This window comes from Sorex fumeus, unplaced genomic scaffold (genome assembly GCF_029834395.1).
Source record: "Sorex fumeus unplaced genomic scaffold, SorFum_2.1 ptg000037l, whole genome shotgun sequence".
In the NCBI taxonomy this organism is placed as follows: Eukaryota; Metazoa; Chordata; class Mammalia; order Eulipotyphla; family Soricidae; genus Sorex; species Sorex fumeus.
Window position 1 is genome coordinate 39,391,454 of NW_026606094.1, and position 20,962 is coordinate 39,412,415.

Below are 20,962 nucleotides of genomic sequence, written 5' to 3' on the forward strand. Positions count from 1 at the left end.
GGGTGTTTGCCTTGCATGCAGCCAGCCTGGCCGAACCAGGTTGGATTCCTCTGCCCCTCTCGGAGAGCCCAGCAAGCTACCGAGAGTATCTCGCCCATGAGGCAATGCCAGACACAGTAACAAGTCTCAAAATGGAGAAGTTACTGGGCCCCCTCGAACGAAATTGATGAACAATGGGAGGACAGTCATTCATTCATTCATTCATTCTGTTTCTTAATTTAACATATTCTTTTGTGGTTTTCACTTTTGTAAAAAATTTCTGAATACATGTACTATGCCAATTAAGGAAAAAGACAAATCTTGCCCAAACTGCAGGTTCTCTTCATAAATAATTTGAACCTAAATGATAAAAGTTTTAATAGTACTAAAAGATTAAGAATGTGGTTAAAAATAGAATGAGAATATAGAAATATTAATACAGGAATGAAATGTGAGAATATGATATTTTACATATTCTATTTGAAAATCAAAAGTGGATTTCAGACCAGAGAATTATTTTTCTCATTAACTATTTTAATTAAACTTTCTGCCCTTTCTTCAGTTTTTTGGTGTGGGAGAATAGCAGTAATAAGGAATGAGGAATACCCATTTGAAACTTGTGTTCTGCTCAGCTAATTAGGCTGAAAGAATAAAAGGCAGAACATGTAGAGAATAGAGATTCTGAGTTTATTTGTTGCCCTTATTTGATGCTTTCAGTAGTGAAAAATAAGTAACAAATAGGCATTTTTACTTTCATGAGCTCATATTAAACATGTCAGAGAAATCCTGAAATTGACTTGCAACAGAAGGGGCTACATAATCCACATGGGAACATTATTCTAAATGTTAGAGGAAGAAGTTTCTACTTAGATGTTTGCTCTTTCTACATTGTCTTCAAACCATTAATTCTTTGTTCCGTTGTGATTGTTAGAAAATGAACTCTAAGGAGTTAAAGGTCATTAGTACCTAACTACTGTACCCTGTCTAGAACACATTTTTGTTTAAAATGAATTTGTTTTGCAACTCATGTTTAATTAGCTTTAGTTTTAGTTTACAGCTATTTTTTTTTTAAAAAAAGAGAGATACTAACAGATTATTCCAAGTAATAATTCACTGAGTAAATAGTAAGAAAATGGAAGTTTGCTACAGTCATGATTTAATTCACTAATTTATTATGCTCAAGAAAATAAAATGCTGTAGGTCCCTTTATGTTCACCTATTTGAAATTCTTAGAAAGAGCTATAGTTTGGGGTGTATTCTGAGAAGAAGAAATTGTGATTTTTATTTCTGTGAAAATGTTGTAAAGTAATTTGTTTAGCTAATTATATTAAATCAATGTCTAAAAGCCTATATTTGAAACAACGTTGGAAATTTTATTTAGAACAGTTAGAGATTTGTTGCCAACAAATATATGAACTGATGCAATTAATTTTAAGAGAACAATTTTTAATATATGCACTTATTCATATTTTTACAGTAGTTAAAGTAACTAGAACGTTGGTGTCATATCTAATTATATATATATACATTTATATATAGTATCTGTATTCTCTGTCTTAATTTTGCAATTCTAAATCCTCTTTTGGAGATCTTTCAGTGAATTCTAGGGTTTTTGTGCTTAGTAAACCCTATTAATGTATTTCCATTAATTTCTGTTTTCCCCCCTTTTCTTTCTTGTCCATGAAAAGAAACTATCGAGAACAGAGGTATGTGATGAGAATAATCTGAAAGTATGACTGAAAGGTTTAAGTTTTATAGCATTTTTTATGAAATTTGTTTTGTTTTTATGATGCAGTGCTTATAAATTAATCTTGATTTATAATTTTAAATACTGGGACTGTTTTATGTAATCAGTTTATCATAATCTAATTTTAATGATACTTTTATCAAATAATACTAATATTTGAAAGTTCTTATTTGTGTGATTTTTGTAGTAATACATATTAAAATTGATTTTCCTCCATATGAAACAAACTTTATGTTAAGACAGCATGTTTTTTAACATGGGTTCATTGTTTTTTTTATGTTTATAGCACTTTTATTGCTTACACTTTCCTAGAGAGTTTATTTTATTTATTATTTTTACATTAATAGTTTATAGTTGTAATTGATAAACTATATTTGGATGTAGTGTCACAGTCAGGAAAATGTCCTAGCATCTGATGAGCCTGTGTATAGCTGCATAAGAAAATATTTTTCTACTGATTGGGTAATTGTCCAGTTCGAGAAATAATTTATGTTGTTTTAATTTCTGGTAATTTAGTATATTTTTCTTGAATAAAAATTCCAGTAGAGAAAGTCAGGCACCTGTTATCACCTTAAAATTTATTTAACCAACTACATAAAAAGAGATAAAAAGCATTCATATAGTTCTGTAAGAATTGCATCTTTTCTTGCTAAGGTAGCCCATATATAGTTTTATATTTACTAAGGCTCTTTATTATCAATTAGCAATTAATACAAACCATTCTAATATATTGGGAATTGATAAAGTGGTTCCTGTCTTGTATGTCATATGATACATAATTATGCTCAAATATCTATGCAGATTCAAACTTAATTATTTTTTCTACTGTTCCATTAAAGTCAGGTTAGAAATAAGATATGATAAATTCATATGCTCAATAAAGGTTTCAGTATTTTATAAATTAAAATTTTAGATTTTACTCCTTTTTTTCTTTCATCTTGTAAATGTAAGTCCCTATAAGGCTTCAGTCCTAAATACAGAATCTCAGTGGTATCTTTAGCAAATCAGTTGAGATCCTGATCAGTTAGCTTATATATTAAAAAAATATTGACCATTCTTTGGAGTAATTAAGTCATAATTGATGGAAAAACTAAAAGTGAAGGGTCAGAGCAATAGTACTGCAGGTAAGCCACCTGGAATGCAGCTAACCTTGTTTAGTCCACAGAACACATACAGTCTGCTATCACTGCCAGGAGTAATTCCCAAACTCAGAGCCAGGAGTAAGTATTGAGTGCAGTATGGCTGCACCACTCCCCCAAATAAGAGTGTGACCAAGGCAAAATTAATTCAAAATTTAAAAATTACCTAGATTTCATGGCATATTTTATATGCTTGTGTCCTAGAACAGTAGAGAAGAGAAAGTTGGCATTAGAAAACGTCTGTTGATCATACAAAAATTCAGTCATTTTCTTCAGTAAATGTAAAGTTAGGCTAGGAAATCAACTCCATTTTCATACATTCTAAAGCTATGTTTAGTATTGCTGGCTATATAAAAAGGAAAGTAAAATGTTGCAAAGACATGCTCTAAGACATGAAGATATATGTAGTTCTATCTAGAAAAAGGGAATTTTCCACCCTACAAAAATTTATGTATAAAATTGCGTATCAATTTCTTATTCTAATGCAACATATGGAATAGATATAATTCAGGAAAATGTAACATTTAGGATCTTTATGTGCATGATATAATTTTATTCTTCCTCGTATTTCTGAGTCATTTCATTACCATGGCTTCTCTTTTGGAATCTAGTTCCTGTTCTTATAGTTGTCATGTCTTTGATAGATATTTATTTTATGTACTGTTATATATTTTAAAACAATATTTAGTTTTTCCCTTGTTGGATCTAATGAATCTTACATTTGTGCAATAATTTCAAAATGGAGAAGGAGTAAAGAATTGATGTTAGGTCATAACGTCATAAATGTATAAATTTATAATTTAGATATAAACCCTACCACTGTGCTATCACACACTGGGCTGGAGAGATAACACAGCAGGTAGGGTGTTGCCTTGCACACGGCCCATGTGGTCGACCCGAGTTCAATTCCTCTGCCCCTCTCTGAGAGCCCGGAAAGCTACTGAGAATATTTCGCCCACATGGAAAAGCCTGGCAAGCTACCCATGACATATTCAATATGCCAAACACAGAAACAACAAGTCTCACGATGAAAACATTACTGGGCCCGCTCAAGCAAATCGATGAACAATGGGAGGACAGTGCTTAGATATAAAAGTCATAAATTCTTATGAAGAATTTTGTTTTTTGAGAAAATATTGGTGATTACTGAGATGATGCCAAGGCCAAAAGATTAAATCATGCATTATTATATTTACAATCTTGTGTCAGGGGGAAAAGGTCAAAGAGCTCTTACACAAGCATTACATAGGGAAGCCTGGGTTAGATCCCCAAAGAACCCTGAGACTTACCTCTAGTAATGCCCCAAGGGTAACTAAGCCCTGAGAACTGCCAAGTACAGCCTTAAAAGAAAACAAATGAAAAAAGATATATACAATCTTGTAAATGTATATATAGTTAACTAAAATTGTACTCACTTCCAAAAGAAGCCACATACTTGAAATAAAAATGTGGAGTGGTTTCTTCAAATTACATTTTTCTTGGAGTTTTCATGCTTGGTGCACCAATTGACAAAGTTTAAAAAGATACTCAGTAAAATGTGGTTTTGGGAAATCACTTAAAATTTCTTCAACTATAAAACCAGATAATATTCTTTGTAATCTTTAAAACTTCTTAGTAAGGGAAATTTTTAGCATATGGTCTCTGAAGAGTTTGCATTTCTTTCATCTTTTAATGGTATAGATGGTATCATTGTTCTCATAGAGTGAGACAGAGTTTATCTAGATGAGTGTCATCCACATTGACTGGTCAAACTATATTGGTGAACATGAAGTTTTGCTTTTCATATTAATTGCAAGACTATACATAACATGCAGTCAGTTATAGAATTCTTAGTAAATATATAGCACTGTAGCACTGTCCTCCCATTGTTCATCGATTTGCTTGACCGGTCCCAGTAACGTCTCCATTTTTAGACTTGTTGTTACTGTGTTTGGCATATTGAATACGTTATGGGTAGCTTGCCAGGCTTTGCCATGCAGGCCAGATACTCTCGGTAGCTCTTCGACAGCGGCGGAGGAATCGAACCAGGGTTGGCCAGGCTGGCTGCACACAAGGCATACGCCCTACCACTGTGCTATCACTCCAGCCCTAAATATATAAAGGGTCAGAATTGCCAAACTGCAAAAATTTTAAATTATTGGGCTATCAGGCAGGTATATTTATGTGCGAAGCTAATAACCTTGCAAATTCCCTCCATAGTTTGTCTTCAGTGTTTACATATCAAAGAATGTGGAGTAGGTTTAATTAAAAGTTTCATAGAAAGTTGAAACCTTTATTTTCTTTTTATTTACATATTGATTAATAAAAATAGTAACCACATTCTAGATCTCAACGGAATTACCCCATACCTGAAAGATTTCACTTTAAATATGCAGTGTCATCTTGTGAAAGAACCTTGGAATGTAGGTTCTTAAGAAAATTTTTATACATCTTGTACTTAGAAGAATGGTTATAGACTGGTTATTGATCTTTGTCTTTAAAAGCATCAGGAAAGAAGAACTTTTCAGTTGCTTAGATGATGCTGTTGTTTATATTATAGTATAATTGGCTTAGAATTTGAAAATCGTATACTTGGCAAGTGGAAGTATTAGTTTGACTTTTATTTTTAGGCAGGTTTACCAAGAGCAGTAGAGAGAAAAAGGAAAAAGCATCCCTTGGGCTTGAAACATGTTCAACTGAAATAGTCTTTTCCATTGTCTGAAATAAATGCACATCATTATGGTTAATGTAAAATAGAGTACATGTCTTTCTGATTCATACCTTAAATAGAAACCATTTTCCATTTATTTTATCTTGTTTTTGCCACATTATTTTCTGCTTGTGAACCTCCTTCCTTTTCCTTCAAACCTTTTTGTAGTTTGTTTTTATACTACTACTGCTACTACTGCTTCTACTACTACTACCACTACTACTACTACTACTACTACTCTACTACTACTACTACTACTACTACTCTACTACTACTACTACTACTACTACTACTACTACTATTACTCTCATCAGAAAACTTTCTTCACTTAAATGCTTAATATGTCAAGGAAAAGTTATGAACTTATTATGAAGAAAGTTACGTATATTCATTATAGGATTTTCAGAATACAAAATAGGTTCTGTATTTTGAAGATAGTAGAGACAGATAATAATCTCATTTGACAGGATGTTAAAAACTCATCTGTCTCATTGAATTCTAACTCCCTTCCAACCTTCTTACTGAAATAGATAGTTTATGACATGATTAGTGCCTAGGATGGTTGTGAATTGTGCAAGCAATTATCATAAATTGCAAAGAAACTTTATTGAGGGAGTGGTAAAATGATCTCAGTTGAATAAAACCTAAATGGGACTTATCCAGTGATACAGGCAGTACATGAAGCCTGCAGTTTCAAGTCAGGGAGTCCTTTGGTAAATACCTGAATGCCATAACCACAGAAAGAGAAAACAATCTGAGGGGTAGGATAATAGGAAAGGTCAGTGTTACAGCTTGTTTCTGTTTAAGTTGAATTTAGTGAGGCACATTTCATCTGCTTACAAATATTTCCTGAGGGCCAGCTGATGTGATAGTACAGCAGGAAAAGCTCTTGCCTTGTATTAGGCTGACCTGAGTTCGATCCCAGAACCCCAGATGGAAGAGAATATTTAATTGCAAAATTAATATATATACTATACACATTGAAAAGTTCTTTTTAGGTTTGTAGAAATGTGTGAATAAATAGCACTGTAGCACTGTCCTCCCGTTGTTCATCTATTCGCTCGAGTGGGCACCAGTAACATCTCTATTGTGAGACTTGTTGTTACTGTTTTTGGCATATTGAATACACCATGGGGAGCTTGCCAAGCTCTGCCATGCAGGCGAGATACTCTCAGTAGCTTGCCGAGACCGCCAAGAGGGGTAGAGAAATCAAACTCGGTCAGCCATGTGCAAGGCAAACGATCTACCTGCTGTGCTATCACTCAGTGTGAATATATAAAATTACTAATAGGAAAGGGTGTTTTATCATTCAGACTACAGATGATTAAGCATTTGGAACTTTTAAAACAATATGAGAATGGTTTTGATAAAGCATGGATCTGGATGGATGTGCCTCTTTGGGGACAGAATTGAACATCAGACGTAATTAGGGTTAGTATGGTAATAAAGAAACAAATAGAAATTAGCAGATCTGTGCCTTTGTTGGAGACCTAGTTAAGTACAGCTTTGTTTAAAATTCTTAGTCTAACACTCATTTATGACACACCAACAATAATATAGAATGGAACTGAATCAAGTTTTGGACAAGGTTTTCTGGGTGCCAAACTTTGGCAAATAATCAGATCAACAATTGAGGGACAAGATTTGACTGCTCAGGCCTCTCTAAAATGTTCAGTTCTGTTCCCTTAGTCAAGAACCAAATGTCTTCTCCAATCTTATTTAATTAAAATTCAACATGATTGGGGTTAGGAACTGCAGATTAAATAAGTTTCTTTTGTAGTTTCTGCAGTGGAGGTAGAGAACCAAGAACACCCATCAATTGCCTGTAAACATTTTTTTTTCTGTATTCTCTGTAAGAAATCTATGTTTTCAAGCCTTTCTTTCTTCTGCTAAATTATTTTCCTTTATATTCTACTGTACAATTCTAGAATTTTATGCTTGATTTAGCTTTGGATTCCTTTCAGTTTCTATTTCCATTAAATGAATAGTGAAGGTCCAAATTAAACAAAGAACTCTAATAAGCATTTATTTGTATTAATTATAGAACATAGTTTATAATTTTTGAGACTAAATTAAGGTTCCACTGTATGTTTAGACATTGTGCGTAATTTGCTCCCACAGTGAAAGGAATCTATTTCTCCTTTGGGCAAGATTATCTGCCCCAGCATATCTCTCCTTGGCATCAATCAATTTTTTTCTACTTAAAAAGATGTGACCCAAAAAGCCAAAAGATAAAATAAAATAAAAAGAGAATTTATTGACAAGTAAATCGTGGTGCTTTAATAAAATAATAAAAAGATAATAGTGCAAAAGCAAGAATGTTCCAAGTCTTTTATCTTTTATATTAGGAAAAGAAATGCAAAACTTTATTTATGGAAGGCATGATCTGATATGTAGCCAATACAAAATAATTCACTAAAAACTTTTAGCATCAGTTTTTTAAAAGACAATAAGTGCAGATAGCATCTCTCAATATAATTAAGTTACAGTGGAAACGCTTATCTTTCCTTATTTTCACCGAAAGCTAGACTTTATCGTAAAGACTTTAGTGATTTTGTACCTACCATCTATGAAATTAGATGAACTGATTTGTCACATTTATTAATAATTTTTTGTGTTGTTACAAATTTAATTCATGTAGACCATTACCCCTATCTCTTTATTCCTAAAATAATATTTGTATATGTCTGTGTTCATGTGTGTGTCTTGTTTTCTGACTCTGAAATGTTTATTATGCCTTAGACAGTTACCCCAGGGAGATTATGTAAAAAAGCCTGGAGATGGCGACTCTTTTTATAGCGACATTCCTCCTGGAGTCAGCACAAACTCAGCATCTAGTTCTAAGAAGAGGTCTGCTTTTCTGTCGCATTTTCAGATTTCTACCTGTTCCATCACACATTATTCCATTAGTCAGAACATTTCATTATTTTGCAGCAGGTTTGATTACTTCTTCCTTCTTTCTTGAATGTTAAAAAATAGTATCCTTTATTCTTTGATTACTCTTTTTCAAAATGCCATATGCTCAGAACCAGTTGTTAGTAAGCCAATTAGATCAGAAATGAAAACAAAAAATGAATTAAACAAATAACAGCACTAATTCTGTGTAGAAACCCCAGAGTGTTTTTTTCTTCTTCTTGCTCTTACATGGCTTAAGAAAGTATGTTTAGTATTCTATATTTTAAATGGTGAGCTTTATGTCATGTCTGGTAGTCAAAGAAAAAGGTTACTTTCATGCTTCAATAAAAGCAGTTGTAAAATAAGTTAGTAATATAAGTGCTGCATTGGATATTTTTAATTTTAAATAGCTAAGCTTGCTATAGAAAAAAGATTGCTTCTCTGTGAATAATATATTTGAATATCATGATTTTGCCTTTTATCCTGAAATAATTATTTCTAGAATTTATAACTTAGAGCTTGGCTGCCAAATTAAATATAGTTAATGTTTGCCTGACTTCTGCAATAATACTAGTGGAGTTAATATATTACTTATATGTCTTAACTTCAATGCTCTGTTCTGGCTTCAGGATCTTAAGGGATCTTAGGTGCAAAGGATCACTTAAAATTCTGCATGTTTTATTGCTTATAAATAAAAGAACAAATCGTTGAGCATATAAGGAAATGGGAACTACATCCACAATGAAGGAAGCTAAAATAATTCAGTGAAAGTGTTGTGCTTTTCTTTAATCATCAGTAGGGTGTATGATGTCTAAAATAATTGATAGCCCCATTCATTTCGTTGAGCACAGAAGTTACTTTGTATACTGAAGGGGAAATTTATAGTTAATTGAGAAGAAACATAATTTCTTTTAGTGTTCCAAATAAAGCAAATAGGAGTTATGCAGTGGATATTATTCTTTATACATACCTATCAGGAAAGAAAATAGAATAAGATCTGAGAACTTAGTGCTACATGCATTTTTCTTAAACATGAAGGCTAGTTCTAACTCAGAGAACAAAGCTTTTAAAGAAAGTAAAAAAATACTCATTTGGGGGCAATGATAGTACAGCATGTATGGTTTTTGCCTTGTACACGGCTGACCCAAGTTCGATACCCTGCTCCCATATGGTCCTCCAGCACTGCAGGAATGATTCCTGAATGCAGAACCAGGAATAAATCCTGAGTATCGCCTGGTGTGGCCCAAAAGCCAATATATGTATATATTCATTTTTGTACAAGGAATGCAATTCTATAGAAGAATGTTAATTTTTTATTCTTGTATTGGGGCTTTTGGGCTAAGAGAATTAGTTCCACTTAATTCTCTCAGTATAAAAATAAGTGGTCAAATATTTAATTTTAAATTACATAGTAACTAAGTGGAGAAATTATGGACACCAGTAGAATTGTTCTACTTTTGTACAAAGTAAGAGTCATTCTGTAGCCAGAAAATAATGTCTAAAGCTCCTAATGTAAGGCATTAATAGTTAATAATTGTGCCAAGTTCTGTTCCTTATTACTCATTAGTAGAAGTCTGTTTAAAAAAGTAGATACTGTTAGCACTTAGCTGAAATTATACATGGAAAGGTTTGTAATGTTCTTTCCTAAAATATTTCAAGAAAAAAAACTGAAAATATTATTTTGAAAAATTCCCATATTATAGCAAACTCCAATAGATTATGGCTTTCACGTGATTAAAAATCATCAAATTTTGTGATCCATCCTAAGTATAAATTATTTGTCACCATATACTTTTCTTATGGTTCAAGGTAGGTGTGTAAATTTTGCTTTTTGTAAACAATTTATTTAAAAATGTTAGGACACAGAAACAGGGCTTAATGGTACATGGGCTTTATGAGAGAACTTCTATGATAAAGATCTGGTTCAGTGCAGTTATCAGACAATCTACTAATGATATTATAACTTTTGAGAACATATTTGTGGATAAAATAACTGTTCTCAGATAATAATTCTGTTGTTCAAAAAAAAAACCTAAGTATTACTTTGACAAAGGTTATCTAGGTTCAATTGATCAGTGAAATCTCTTGGAAGTCCATGTTCTCATATTCCTTGAATGGAAATCATTGCTTTACAATTAAGAAACATCTATGGTGGGATCCCATTACATCTTCATAACTGAAACTTGATTGAATTTTCTGTATGGTGGCTTCATCCTAGAGAATATAAATTGGCTTGCATTATAATCTGATACTTAAATGCTTTCAATTTTCAACTATTCCTGTAATGGGGTTCCATTGTATTTGACTTTTCTTAAATTGAATGTTGTGTAATTCTGCCTTCTTCATGAAGATTCTCATGTTCTCTTCATTCTTTCATTTCAGATTTTTCCTTTCTTGATTATTTTTCTTTAATGCATAGTAATACTTAGAAACTGTGCTTACTGGTTTTACAACAGTCATTTGATTATGTCTATGAACAGTATATAAATATTTTCAATTTCAGGTCAAATGGACTTTCACATTCTTGGAGTGAAAGGATTCCAGACACAAAACATATTTCAGACATCTGTGAAAATGGGCGACCTCGAAGTAACTCTTGGCAAGGTATTGGCTCTTAGTCCTTTGACATTGAGCCCATCTCTCCACTTAAACCAGTTCTGTATTCTGTGGTCTTCTTTTCAAAACATTTTTAAGAAAAATTTGGACCACACCTGGTGGTGCCCAGGGGTTACTCTGCACTGAGGATCACTCCTAGCAGTGCTCGTTGGACCATAAGCCAGGGATGGAACCTGAGTCACCTGCATGCACGGTAACAAATGCCCTACCAGCTGCACTACCTCTCTGGCCCACTGTGGCCTCTTTTTTGTAAAAACTTGTTCTTTGAAGTAATCTTTAAGCCTTTTGTTCCCCAGCAAAGAGGGAGTATTTATTATGAAAGTGCAGTTCTTTTTTTTTTTTCTGTAATAGAAAAATAGTAAGATTCTACATAGCTCACCAGATGTGTGAAGAAGGTTGGACACTGCTATAAAGCCCAGTGTTTTGGGGGTGATACGGGTATTTCACCCCTCTTAACAATCTGTGTAAATAAACATATCACAGTTGTTTATTTCTATATAAATATACCTGTAACCATGTTTTTCAGGTAACCTGGGAGGCAACAAAAAGAAAATCAGAGGGAAACGATTTAGACCTCGGTCTAATTCAACTGAGTAAGTCAGAACCTCTAATGGAAAAAAAGGCATTCCAAGGTCCTGTGCAGTCAGTGTGAGAAATTAATTAACCGGATCATCAAAAAACTGTAAACCATACCTCTGGTTTTGGTTTTATCTTTGTAAATCTTTTTTTTGCCATTTAAAAATTAATCATGGCTTTTCTCTTTTACATAGGCATCTCCGCAACTGTGCCCATACCAATATGCACTGATAGTGGGGGGCTCCCCCTCGCTGCAGGCTTTTTCCTCCAGAAACCTGCCATTGTGGTGTCTTGGTTCCGTTTGAAGGGAATTCTGATAACATTCCTTTCTTGTCATCACCAGGGGCCCATTTCAGAGGGTTCACCCTTCCACTCCCAATGTTCACTCGCCCTAGAAGCATCAGGGAACAGTTCTACAAGAGCATGAGGCTGCTCACGATGTGAGACCACTGCTCTGAGGTCTTCATGGCTGCAATCTAAGCATTCTCTCAGACTAATGCAATAGTTTCCCTTTTAAATTTTCCTTCGGAGGATATTTAAAAGGGCATTTATATGAAGTTGCTCTTTAACGGAATCATTGTCACTAAATGTAACACGATCCATTGAAAATGATAGCCACACATTTCATTTTTTTTCTCTAATGGGAGATGGGATCAGAAATTACATTTCAGATTATTTATAGTCATTGAGGCAACTTTCTGTGCACTTTGTTTCTTAAGTAAGTACAAACAAAACCAAGCTTCCTCGAACCTTTTAAAATATACTCCTTTGGTATCCTTCTGGACCTTGCTACCTGGTTTTAATTACCCAGACTTTTTTGAGGCCCACCAATATTAATTTTTTTTATTTTATTTTACTTACTTCTCAGTGTAGTTGTAGTTATTATCTCCATTATTTCTCCATACTTTAATACTTGAACAAAGATCAGGTTAACTGCTTGTCAGAAATTTACATTAAATTTTCTATCTATTCAGACATTTTCAGTCTAGGACAGTATCACTGCCCTGAAATTCATACCCTTCCTGCTGATGGTATTGTTTTGTAAGGGTCTTGTTAAAGTTTCCTAGAGGATACTTTACATTAGAAATAATAGATAGGTTCAAGTGACATCATTGCATGGTCCAGAATGGCATCATAGAAGTCCATCCTAAATAACTAATCCTCTAGAGTTTATCTTCTACGTTTCTAAAACGCTTGGATGCTTTAGAGCTCATGCTGGATAAACTCTTTTTGGAATGTTATTTTGATTTGTTTTGCATGAGGTCACCTGGTAAGAACGCCTTAGATTATCTTAGTTGCTCATACGAATAAAGATACAAGTACAAGATATTCTTTAGGACTTCCTTTATATACCTTAAGCATTCAAACTGTATTTCCTTTAACAAGGCTTTGAAAACTCCTACGAAAAAGGGGAAAGAAAAGCCAGTAGTATACAAAAGCTGTGAGTTTAGTACCCAAAGAATGCTTGATAGTAAGATTCATAATATATTTTCTAAAGCAATCACTTATATAATTTTTTCTATAAAATTCCCACTGACATAATGTGCTTAAATAGTACAATACTATATCTCTATGAATATTGTTATCTATCTATGATTCTTGCCTGTGACATAAGTAAATTATAATATTGAATAAGACATCATAATACCCTCATCTTTATGAAGAAGTATTATGGATTTCCTTGGATTTTTCAGTTTTCAGATTTGGGTTACATTATTTATGTTTACTAAAATGGACCCAAGTTGATAAAGCTGACCATTATTCTTACTTTATTATATATATATTTTTTTTTCTTTTTTCCTTCTGGGGGTTTCTCTTCCAGCAGTGCCTGGGGGATCATGTTGTACTGGGGATTGAATCTAGGGCTTTGACATGCAAAGAAATCATTCCAGCCCCTTTAGTCCTCTCTTAGACCCTTATATAATTTTTTTCCTTAAAAGGAATTCTGATGCCTAGTCAATTGGGAATTATGTTGATAGCTTTTTAATACTTTCCATATTTGTTTAAAAATTCCATTTGCTTCTGTTATAATTTGTGTGACTCTTAAGAGAAGCAGTATGATCATGAACAAACATACCTGTTTTATTTTTTAGAAAAGGAGTTATGATCAGATCCATTATTTCAACATTCCCTTTAGTACTTTGTCATCCTACAAAGATTATTTAACTTTCACACATGAATTAAAAAATGCATCTTACAGGCTTACTCTGCTAACAAACCTCAAGAAATACTCTGCTAACAAACCAGGGAATGTCCGTGTTTGTTGTATTGTTTTTGCCACTCAAACCTTTTGCATCTTCCTCACTGTTATACATGATGTTAAAAAGAAAAACAAAAACATTTTTGGCTCAGACTTTGTATTATATATTGTGTTTTTACAGGAGGGAGCCCCAAGCACCTGAGCCTGGGCACTCCCTCGCCCAGACAGTCCCATCCCAAGGCATAAGCCCAGGGGGCTCTGACAGCCCCCAGACAGGGAGTCTGGATCACAGGTCAGTCTGCCCCTTCATTCTGGGCTGCCACTTAATCTCTCTCCAAGTCCCTTCCTTGGCTGAGATCAGGGTTGTTTGATCTCTGACTGACCCCCAGTGTCTGTATGAAAGTGGTCCTGGTCCAGCCAGCACCAGCTCATTTTCCTTTGCCTTTCCATCCCGGAGAACATAAAGACCTCTCCAAGTCTGTGTAATGCTTTTTTTTTTTTTTTTTTGCATGTTGCGCTACAAGTCAAGTCAGATCGCATAGGCAGGCTCATAGCTGTGTAATAAGATCCTGTGAGTGTAGCTACCAAGATTTGAGGTGTTAGGAAACACAGTGAGAAGACACTGAGTGTCACAGACATTCCCAGAAGAAACTAGTGGGAGATCAAGAGATCTCTAATGAAGTGATTCTGGCCTTCTGAAATGCTCCCTGAGATTCAGGAAAAGACCCATCACATGCCTGTTAAGCCATGTGTGTGGCTGTTGCTTTTGTAAGACAGCCTGAACACCAGTCCTTTGAGCTTCTAAGATTGTCAGTGAAAGGAACACATCTATTCCCAGAAGTGGCCAACTGCCTGTGGGTGACAGTTTGCTGTGTGGTGATGTTTCACCTGAAAATCTGACAATGGGCATTTTCTAAGGGTTTCCCAAGCCAGAGAATTCACTAGCCTTCATCTGTGGCTGCATTTGCTTTTTCCATTTTTGTTCAATGTCTCAATGTAAATATTACTGCAAGTTTCAATTGGCTATATCTGTGAAAAGCACAAGTTGGCAATGATTGTGGCTAAAGGCAAAAAGTTGTGTAAATTGTGCCTCAGTCGGGGATTGTTATCTTGGCAAAAATGGTCTCATAAAAATAAATAGAAAAATCTTCTCTCAGGAGTGAACCACAGAATATGATTTTGTACATTGGTTATAGCTAAAAGCAAAGGGGTAAAATTATTGAAGAATTTGTTTATCTAACCATGGAAATGTAGCCTTGATCGAAATATATTTACAGATGAAAACAAAATATGGAGAAAAGAATCCAAAACAAATAGTGTGTTTTACAGTTATCCCCAGTTTATTTTTAAAGTTATTTGACTTTGAACACCCTTTACAGCATGGATATTTGTTGTTTATATTATCTGTCGAATTTCTTTTTTTTTTAGTGGGGAAAGCCTGTAAGATTTCAAAATTCTTTCAAGTGTGAATTTGTTGATTTCTAAATGGGTGATTTCTAAAATGTGTTTTGCCCAGCTTAGGATAATAATCAAAGGAAACCCTGAAAAAAATCCAAAAATCCTGACACTCCCATTTTACTTTTTTTGCTTGTTCTTTTTTTTTTTTTTTTTTTTACATTGTCCTTAGAACAGCAATTCTGATGGAGGCTTTGCCAGATCCATCAGGGAAATGCTGACTGAAATTATTCAGGCCTCTAGTAGCCTCAAAATTCATGATCCGATAGTCAGAAGACAGTATCTGATGGCCCTTTCCTATTGGAAACAGGGACATTTCAGTCAAGAGTTCACCATGGGGAGAAAGGAACATAGCTTCTGCAACTGAATTACCAATCCCGGCTCTAAGATCCCAGAGGCCGATTTGGACCTCATTAGTATATGCCTTGGGACTCAAGGATCAGAAGAATGAAAGCTTTTCTGTTTCTTATAGAGTTGCTGGGCTGTCTTTCTTATTAACTCCGGTTTGAAATCTGCTTTGGAGAGTAAGACGAAGGCCATGTAAAGCTCTTCCTTTTATACTGGAAAGAGAACTTTGCTCCTTCTCATTGTTCTTGGGGTGTTATGCGCCCAAATGTTTGGGTGAAGTTGCAAGCATCTGAATGTTCTTAAAAAGCACCATTATTGTTTGAAAACCAAGGAGCCAAATGAGAGGTGGCATGAAAAAAAAGCCACTTTGGATGTCGGTGAATGGAAGTCTGTAGTACTCTGATGGAGAGACAGCTTTTGATTCATTTGGTGACCAATTGAAAGGCTGTTCATGCAGTGTTGAAAACATTTTAGAATGTCTTCAGCCCTTTTGTCGAGCGTGTCTTCTCCTGTTATACAGACTGCCCCATAATCACCAACTATCCATTTTGGTTTATTTGCTCTAGTCACTTACATTTGGAGGGTGAAGACATCCTTGCTGAGCTTGTGCTGTGTATTTTCAGATTTTCTATCTTGTTCTGCTTTCTTTGTTCCTTCCATTGCTTTCTGCAGGTATTTAAACCCATGGTTCAAAAGAGACTATAATGTAGCTAAGTGGGTAGAAGATGTGAATAAAAACACTGAAGGACCATACTTTAGGTATTTTATAAATTAATTTTATATCCTTTTCAAACTCTCCCAGCACATACAAATAATGTAGTGTGACTGGCTCTCTATCTTGTATCTCCCAATACAAGTTCCTGTAGGTGGAAAGGGTCCTTGCTTATTTGCTTCCTTTTAATCTGTTTTTGGCTTCCTGAGCAAGTCTAGTTCTTTCCTGAATGTTTCAAATGAAGCCATTTGAAAGGGTTACTGTTTAGTGCATGCCCCTAACACCATCTTGAGCTTTTTAGTAGCTTTCTCTTCATTTTATGCTATGTAGTTTTCTATGGGCATGAAACATACTTTTCACTAATATGGACGCACTATTAACCTAAAGGATTTAATTTCCAGAATTTAGAAATTTCATAATGCATTTCCTATTTACTATCTTAAGAGTGCATAGTGCATACAAAAACTCAGAGAAAAACATGGAAAAACTGAAATGAAATATAGTGAAATTTTACTTAAAAGGATAATGACAATTTGATGTAACTTGAAAATTATTCAGGTAAATTTTACAATGTGAGAGTGTGTGGTATGAGCTTAGGTTTTATTTGTGTATTGTAGAACCATTCCATGCCAGAGAGAACTGGCTGAGAAGAGTGTTTTACAGATTCTCACTGGAGTACCTGGAAAAAAATCTTATGCTGATAAGCATGTCATTGTCTAATACTTAAACTGAACAGGAAGAATATTATAAATGTGTTCTGGATTCACAAGAAACCAAAGTATCATTTCAAAAACTGTTACTTCTGTCACCACAGCTTAATATAAATTTCAAGATCAGAGAGAAATTCCAAAAGCTCTTAATGGCAATTTTTGGTTGTTTTTTTACTCTTTTAATATTCAAGTGATTTCTCAGAAATAAATGTCCACTTTACTATTACTCTGTGGAAAATGAGTGTAAAGAAAAATGTAGACATAATTACAGTCTTTTCTGAGCATAACTTAATGATACGCTTTAAGATTGCTTATTGCCATCACTTGGATCAGCATTTACAGATTTTAAAAATATAGCTGTCTCTAATTCTCAGCACCCGTATAAGGTGGACTTTCTCTTCCAGTGTACCATTTAGTTTAGATGGATATAGTTTGAGAAAATGATTAGACATACCTGCATTTTAGTTTGATCCATACATTTGCATATACCCAAGGGAAGCATAAATCCTGCCTGTTCACGAATTGTATCCTGCATTTTTACCCCATCTATCCCTTCTGCCCTCTCCCTCTGCTTTTCCCACTTACCCACACTGAACCTCATGCACATACACTCACATTCAAACATCCCACCCTCACCTGTAGCTCCCAAGATGGCCAACGTCAGGAAGACAGGTAAGATATTTTGAATGCTATTTGGAACTTTGGCTAGCCTGCAGTTCTATTTCTCCTTTCTATTTTTCTCAGGCTTGTGGGCAGATTATAATTTATATCACCCATGGAACCAAAAACAGAATGGCTTTGAATTCCATATGGGTTAGGGCTTTTATTTCTAAATGAACTCAGCACTTTGGCCAGCAGTAATTTGTGAAATGGTACCCCGGAAGAGTTGATTCACCTCCCCTGGGTGAACTGAGTAGTTTAATGTGGCTCTCAGGGAAGAGTTCGCATATCTTACAATCAGCGCCCAGGTCTGCCCAGAAGCTGCATGACTAAATGCAATTTGAATGGGGAAGTGCTTCAGCAGCCCCAGTTGCACGTGCAAAGCTGTGAGGGCAATTTTAGAGGGCTCCTTTATCTCCTTAATATGAGATGTTGATTCTCACCATGGTTAGTCACCTTAAGAATCAATTGTTTAATATCCATATATAAAAGTTACATATAATCCGTTGGTTATAATTTGACGGTCATGTTTGAATTAATAAGGGTTTTGATGGTAAGACTTGAAAATCAGCACAGATTTTTTGTTGTGAGAGTGAGTAATTGAGATGTGCCAGAACTTTTTACATTATGGTTCTCATGAAGCAGAGAAAATTTCAACTCTCCATCTAAACCAAGCCTCATAGATCAGGAAGCCCCACTTGCATCCATACTTTGGCTTCTGCTTTGCCAGCCCTGTGCTTAAGCCTGGATATGCTTTATCTGCTGCCGTGTTTTTCAGGATTACCTCTCTTGCCCTAGCCATCAATGAGGCAGAGGTCACCCTGCTAATTACCCATGCAGTGTGGTATTTCTCACATTCTTATGAAAATGCAATGGAGACTTTGTGGCCATAGCAAATTGGTGCTGAATATGATCTAAAAATTAAAGTATATTCTCCATGGCACCATAAAAATACCCACTGACATTGGTAATCTCACTGGGCTCCTTTACCTAGCTCTGAAATGACTGCAGTTGTTCAGACTGTGAGCAGTGTGATTCAGGTCAGGGAAGGAGCTGTATCAGCATACACCCGTAGCCTAGAGCAGTTCTGTGGGTCACAGTGCTTTACACATTGTTCCTCAGGGATTCTTATGCTGGGGTACCATCCATTGGTGATTCACTTCATTGACAGGTTTTGAGTTTATTCCCATGATCTATGGAAAACATACTAAATTAGAAATGAAGTTATGTCATGTTTTGAGTGCCTTTTATATCTCTTCCATTTTCACACATCATAAGCAGTCACGGTCCTCTCGTTGTTCATCGATATGCTTGAGCGGGCCCAGTAACGTCTCCATCGTGAGACTTCTTGTTACTGTGTTTGGCATATCAAATACCTCACGGGGAGCTTGCCAGGCTTTACCGTGCGGGCGAGATACTCTCGGTAGCTTGCCGGGCTCTCCGGGGCGGAGGAATTGAACTTGGGTCAGCCATGTTGGCTGTGTGCAAGGCAAACGCCCTACCGCTGTGCTATCGCTCTAGCCATTAAAATGAAATTTAAAATTTTCCATTAAAGTAATATATATTTTTAGAGCCAGAGAGATAGTAAAGAAGTTAAGGCCTTGCAGATGGCTGACCTTTGATTAATCTAAACCACCACATATGATTCCCTGAGCACCACCAAATGTGATCCCAGAGTATAGATATAGGCATTATTATTCCTTTTCTGTGAATGGAGGAAACTGAGGTGAAAGTGAGCTGAAGATGGCATAATTAAGAAATATCAGATCTGGAACTATGAGCCTGGCTCTGACTCCAAAATCTGTTTCTGTTGTACTACCCTCTAGCCATTTAAAAGTGCCAGGATAAATAATGATTATTTAATTCAGGTCCAAAGAACCTAAAACTCTTCTTTGGATTAAACCATTGTGAAATTTGCATCTGAATATTGCCAAGTGACTAAGGAGGAGACTGTGCTTGGTTTTGGACTGTGTAGGTGGAACAGAACTGAACTGTGGTTGACCTAACAAATATATTTATAGAAAGTAAATGCAGGAAGTCCAATATAGTCCCAAGGTACGCCACAGTCTATTGGTACAAGCACATACATTGACTATGCTATCTTAATATGACAGCTCCTGTGATATGGTGGTTAAAAATGCACTGTCACTGAGGGTTTTCATTTGTCCTGAGGTTATCTTATGAGTGAATGAGCTGTGCCAGTTCATGGTACCAGTAAAAGCCAGATTGGAGCTACTGGGCATGTAGCCAGGTCAGGAAAGAGCCTAGAGACAGTTTTTAAGAAGTGTATTTTATAGACATGTCAGAGAAATTTAGACTATTTGTTTCCCTTCAATATGGTCTTGCTCTCTAGCTCTGTTACTCTCTCTCTTTCCTAGGCAATTCCTATTATACTGTCACACACTAGCCAAACTCCATGATGTGGTAGCCCTCAACCCTACTAATATTGTCCTGCTTAGCTTCACTTTCCTTTATGTCTAAAGGGATAGTTGACTGTTGTGTTTATATGAGAAATCATAAAGGTGCCATTTCATTGGTGTTCTGGAAAAAAACTAATGTTCTTAATACCTTACTAATTTAGGCCATACAAAATACATGAGGGGAAGCCTGGAATTTAGGTTCTCGTTGGAATGGCTTGTATTTGTACAAAACTGCCCATTTGGACCCATATTAAGTGAGTGACTGGTATGACTGTGGAACTGTAAATTAATAGCTCATGCTAGGAGCACATACACTGTAGTAAATTACAGAGGGTGTATTTGAATTCACGTTCAAAAAATGGAAAGTGATGTGAAAATAACAGCAGAACAAGAGAAAAGGGCAATGTATGCATGAAAATAAACTCTAACAAGGGGAGAAAAAAGACATTTTTATGCTGCTGCTTGCAGTGCAAACTGCAGATTCTCCTATCCAGTACCCCTCACTACCAATACACTTAGAAGATGAGGCTATAACTTATTGGGGTTTTTTTCACTATAAGGAGAAGATAACAAGTATGGGTTGTTCCAATGTGCTTGGCTTAGACTCAACATTACCATTACATGCGGAATCAAACAATAGCAGAGTACTCCAAGGCTTGTGAGCTTTTTCATATAGAATACTTCCATGAGAAGATAACATGTTATCCAAATAGAAAAGCTGTTTTTGTTTTAGTAAAATTCCAGTCACTAAAGTGCAGCAACCATACTGATAAAACTAGGGTCCTCTAAACAAATTATAAAATTCAATTGCTATAG

At 35.2% G+C, this 20,962-nt stretch overlaps 1 protein-coding gene across 17 annotated transcripts in view; it reads left to right on the forward strand.

Annotated features, from left to right (window-relative positions):
- The window catches only part of ADAM22 (ADAM metallopeptidase domain 22), a 264,012-nt gene that overhangs the window by 237,082 nt on the left and 5,968 nt on the right, over positions 1-20,962 (forward strand). Inside the window, exons 26-32 of one of the 17 annotated variants that reach the window (XM_056118006.1) lie at positions 1,668-1,685; positions 8,297-8,491; positions 10,953-11,053; positions 11,592-11,658; positions 14,023-14,133; positions 16,317-16,403; positions 17,709-17,738. In XM_056118006.1, the coding sequence (XP_055973981.1) occupies positions 1,668-1,685; positions 8,297-8,491; positions 10,953-11,053; positions 11,592-11,658; positions 14,023-14,133; positions 16,317-16,403; positions 17,709-17,738 (609 nt within the window). Of the gene's footprint in view, positions 1-1,667; positions 1,686-8,296; positions 8,492-10,952; positions 11,054-11,591; positions 11,659-11,835; positions 13,331-14,022; positions 14,134-16,316; positions 16,404-17,708; positions 17,739-20,962 lie in introns of those variants that run through there. The other 16 variants (XM_056118008.1, XM_056118007.1, XM_056118009.1 and 13 more) reach the window with 16 other exon arrangements.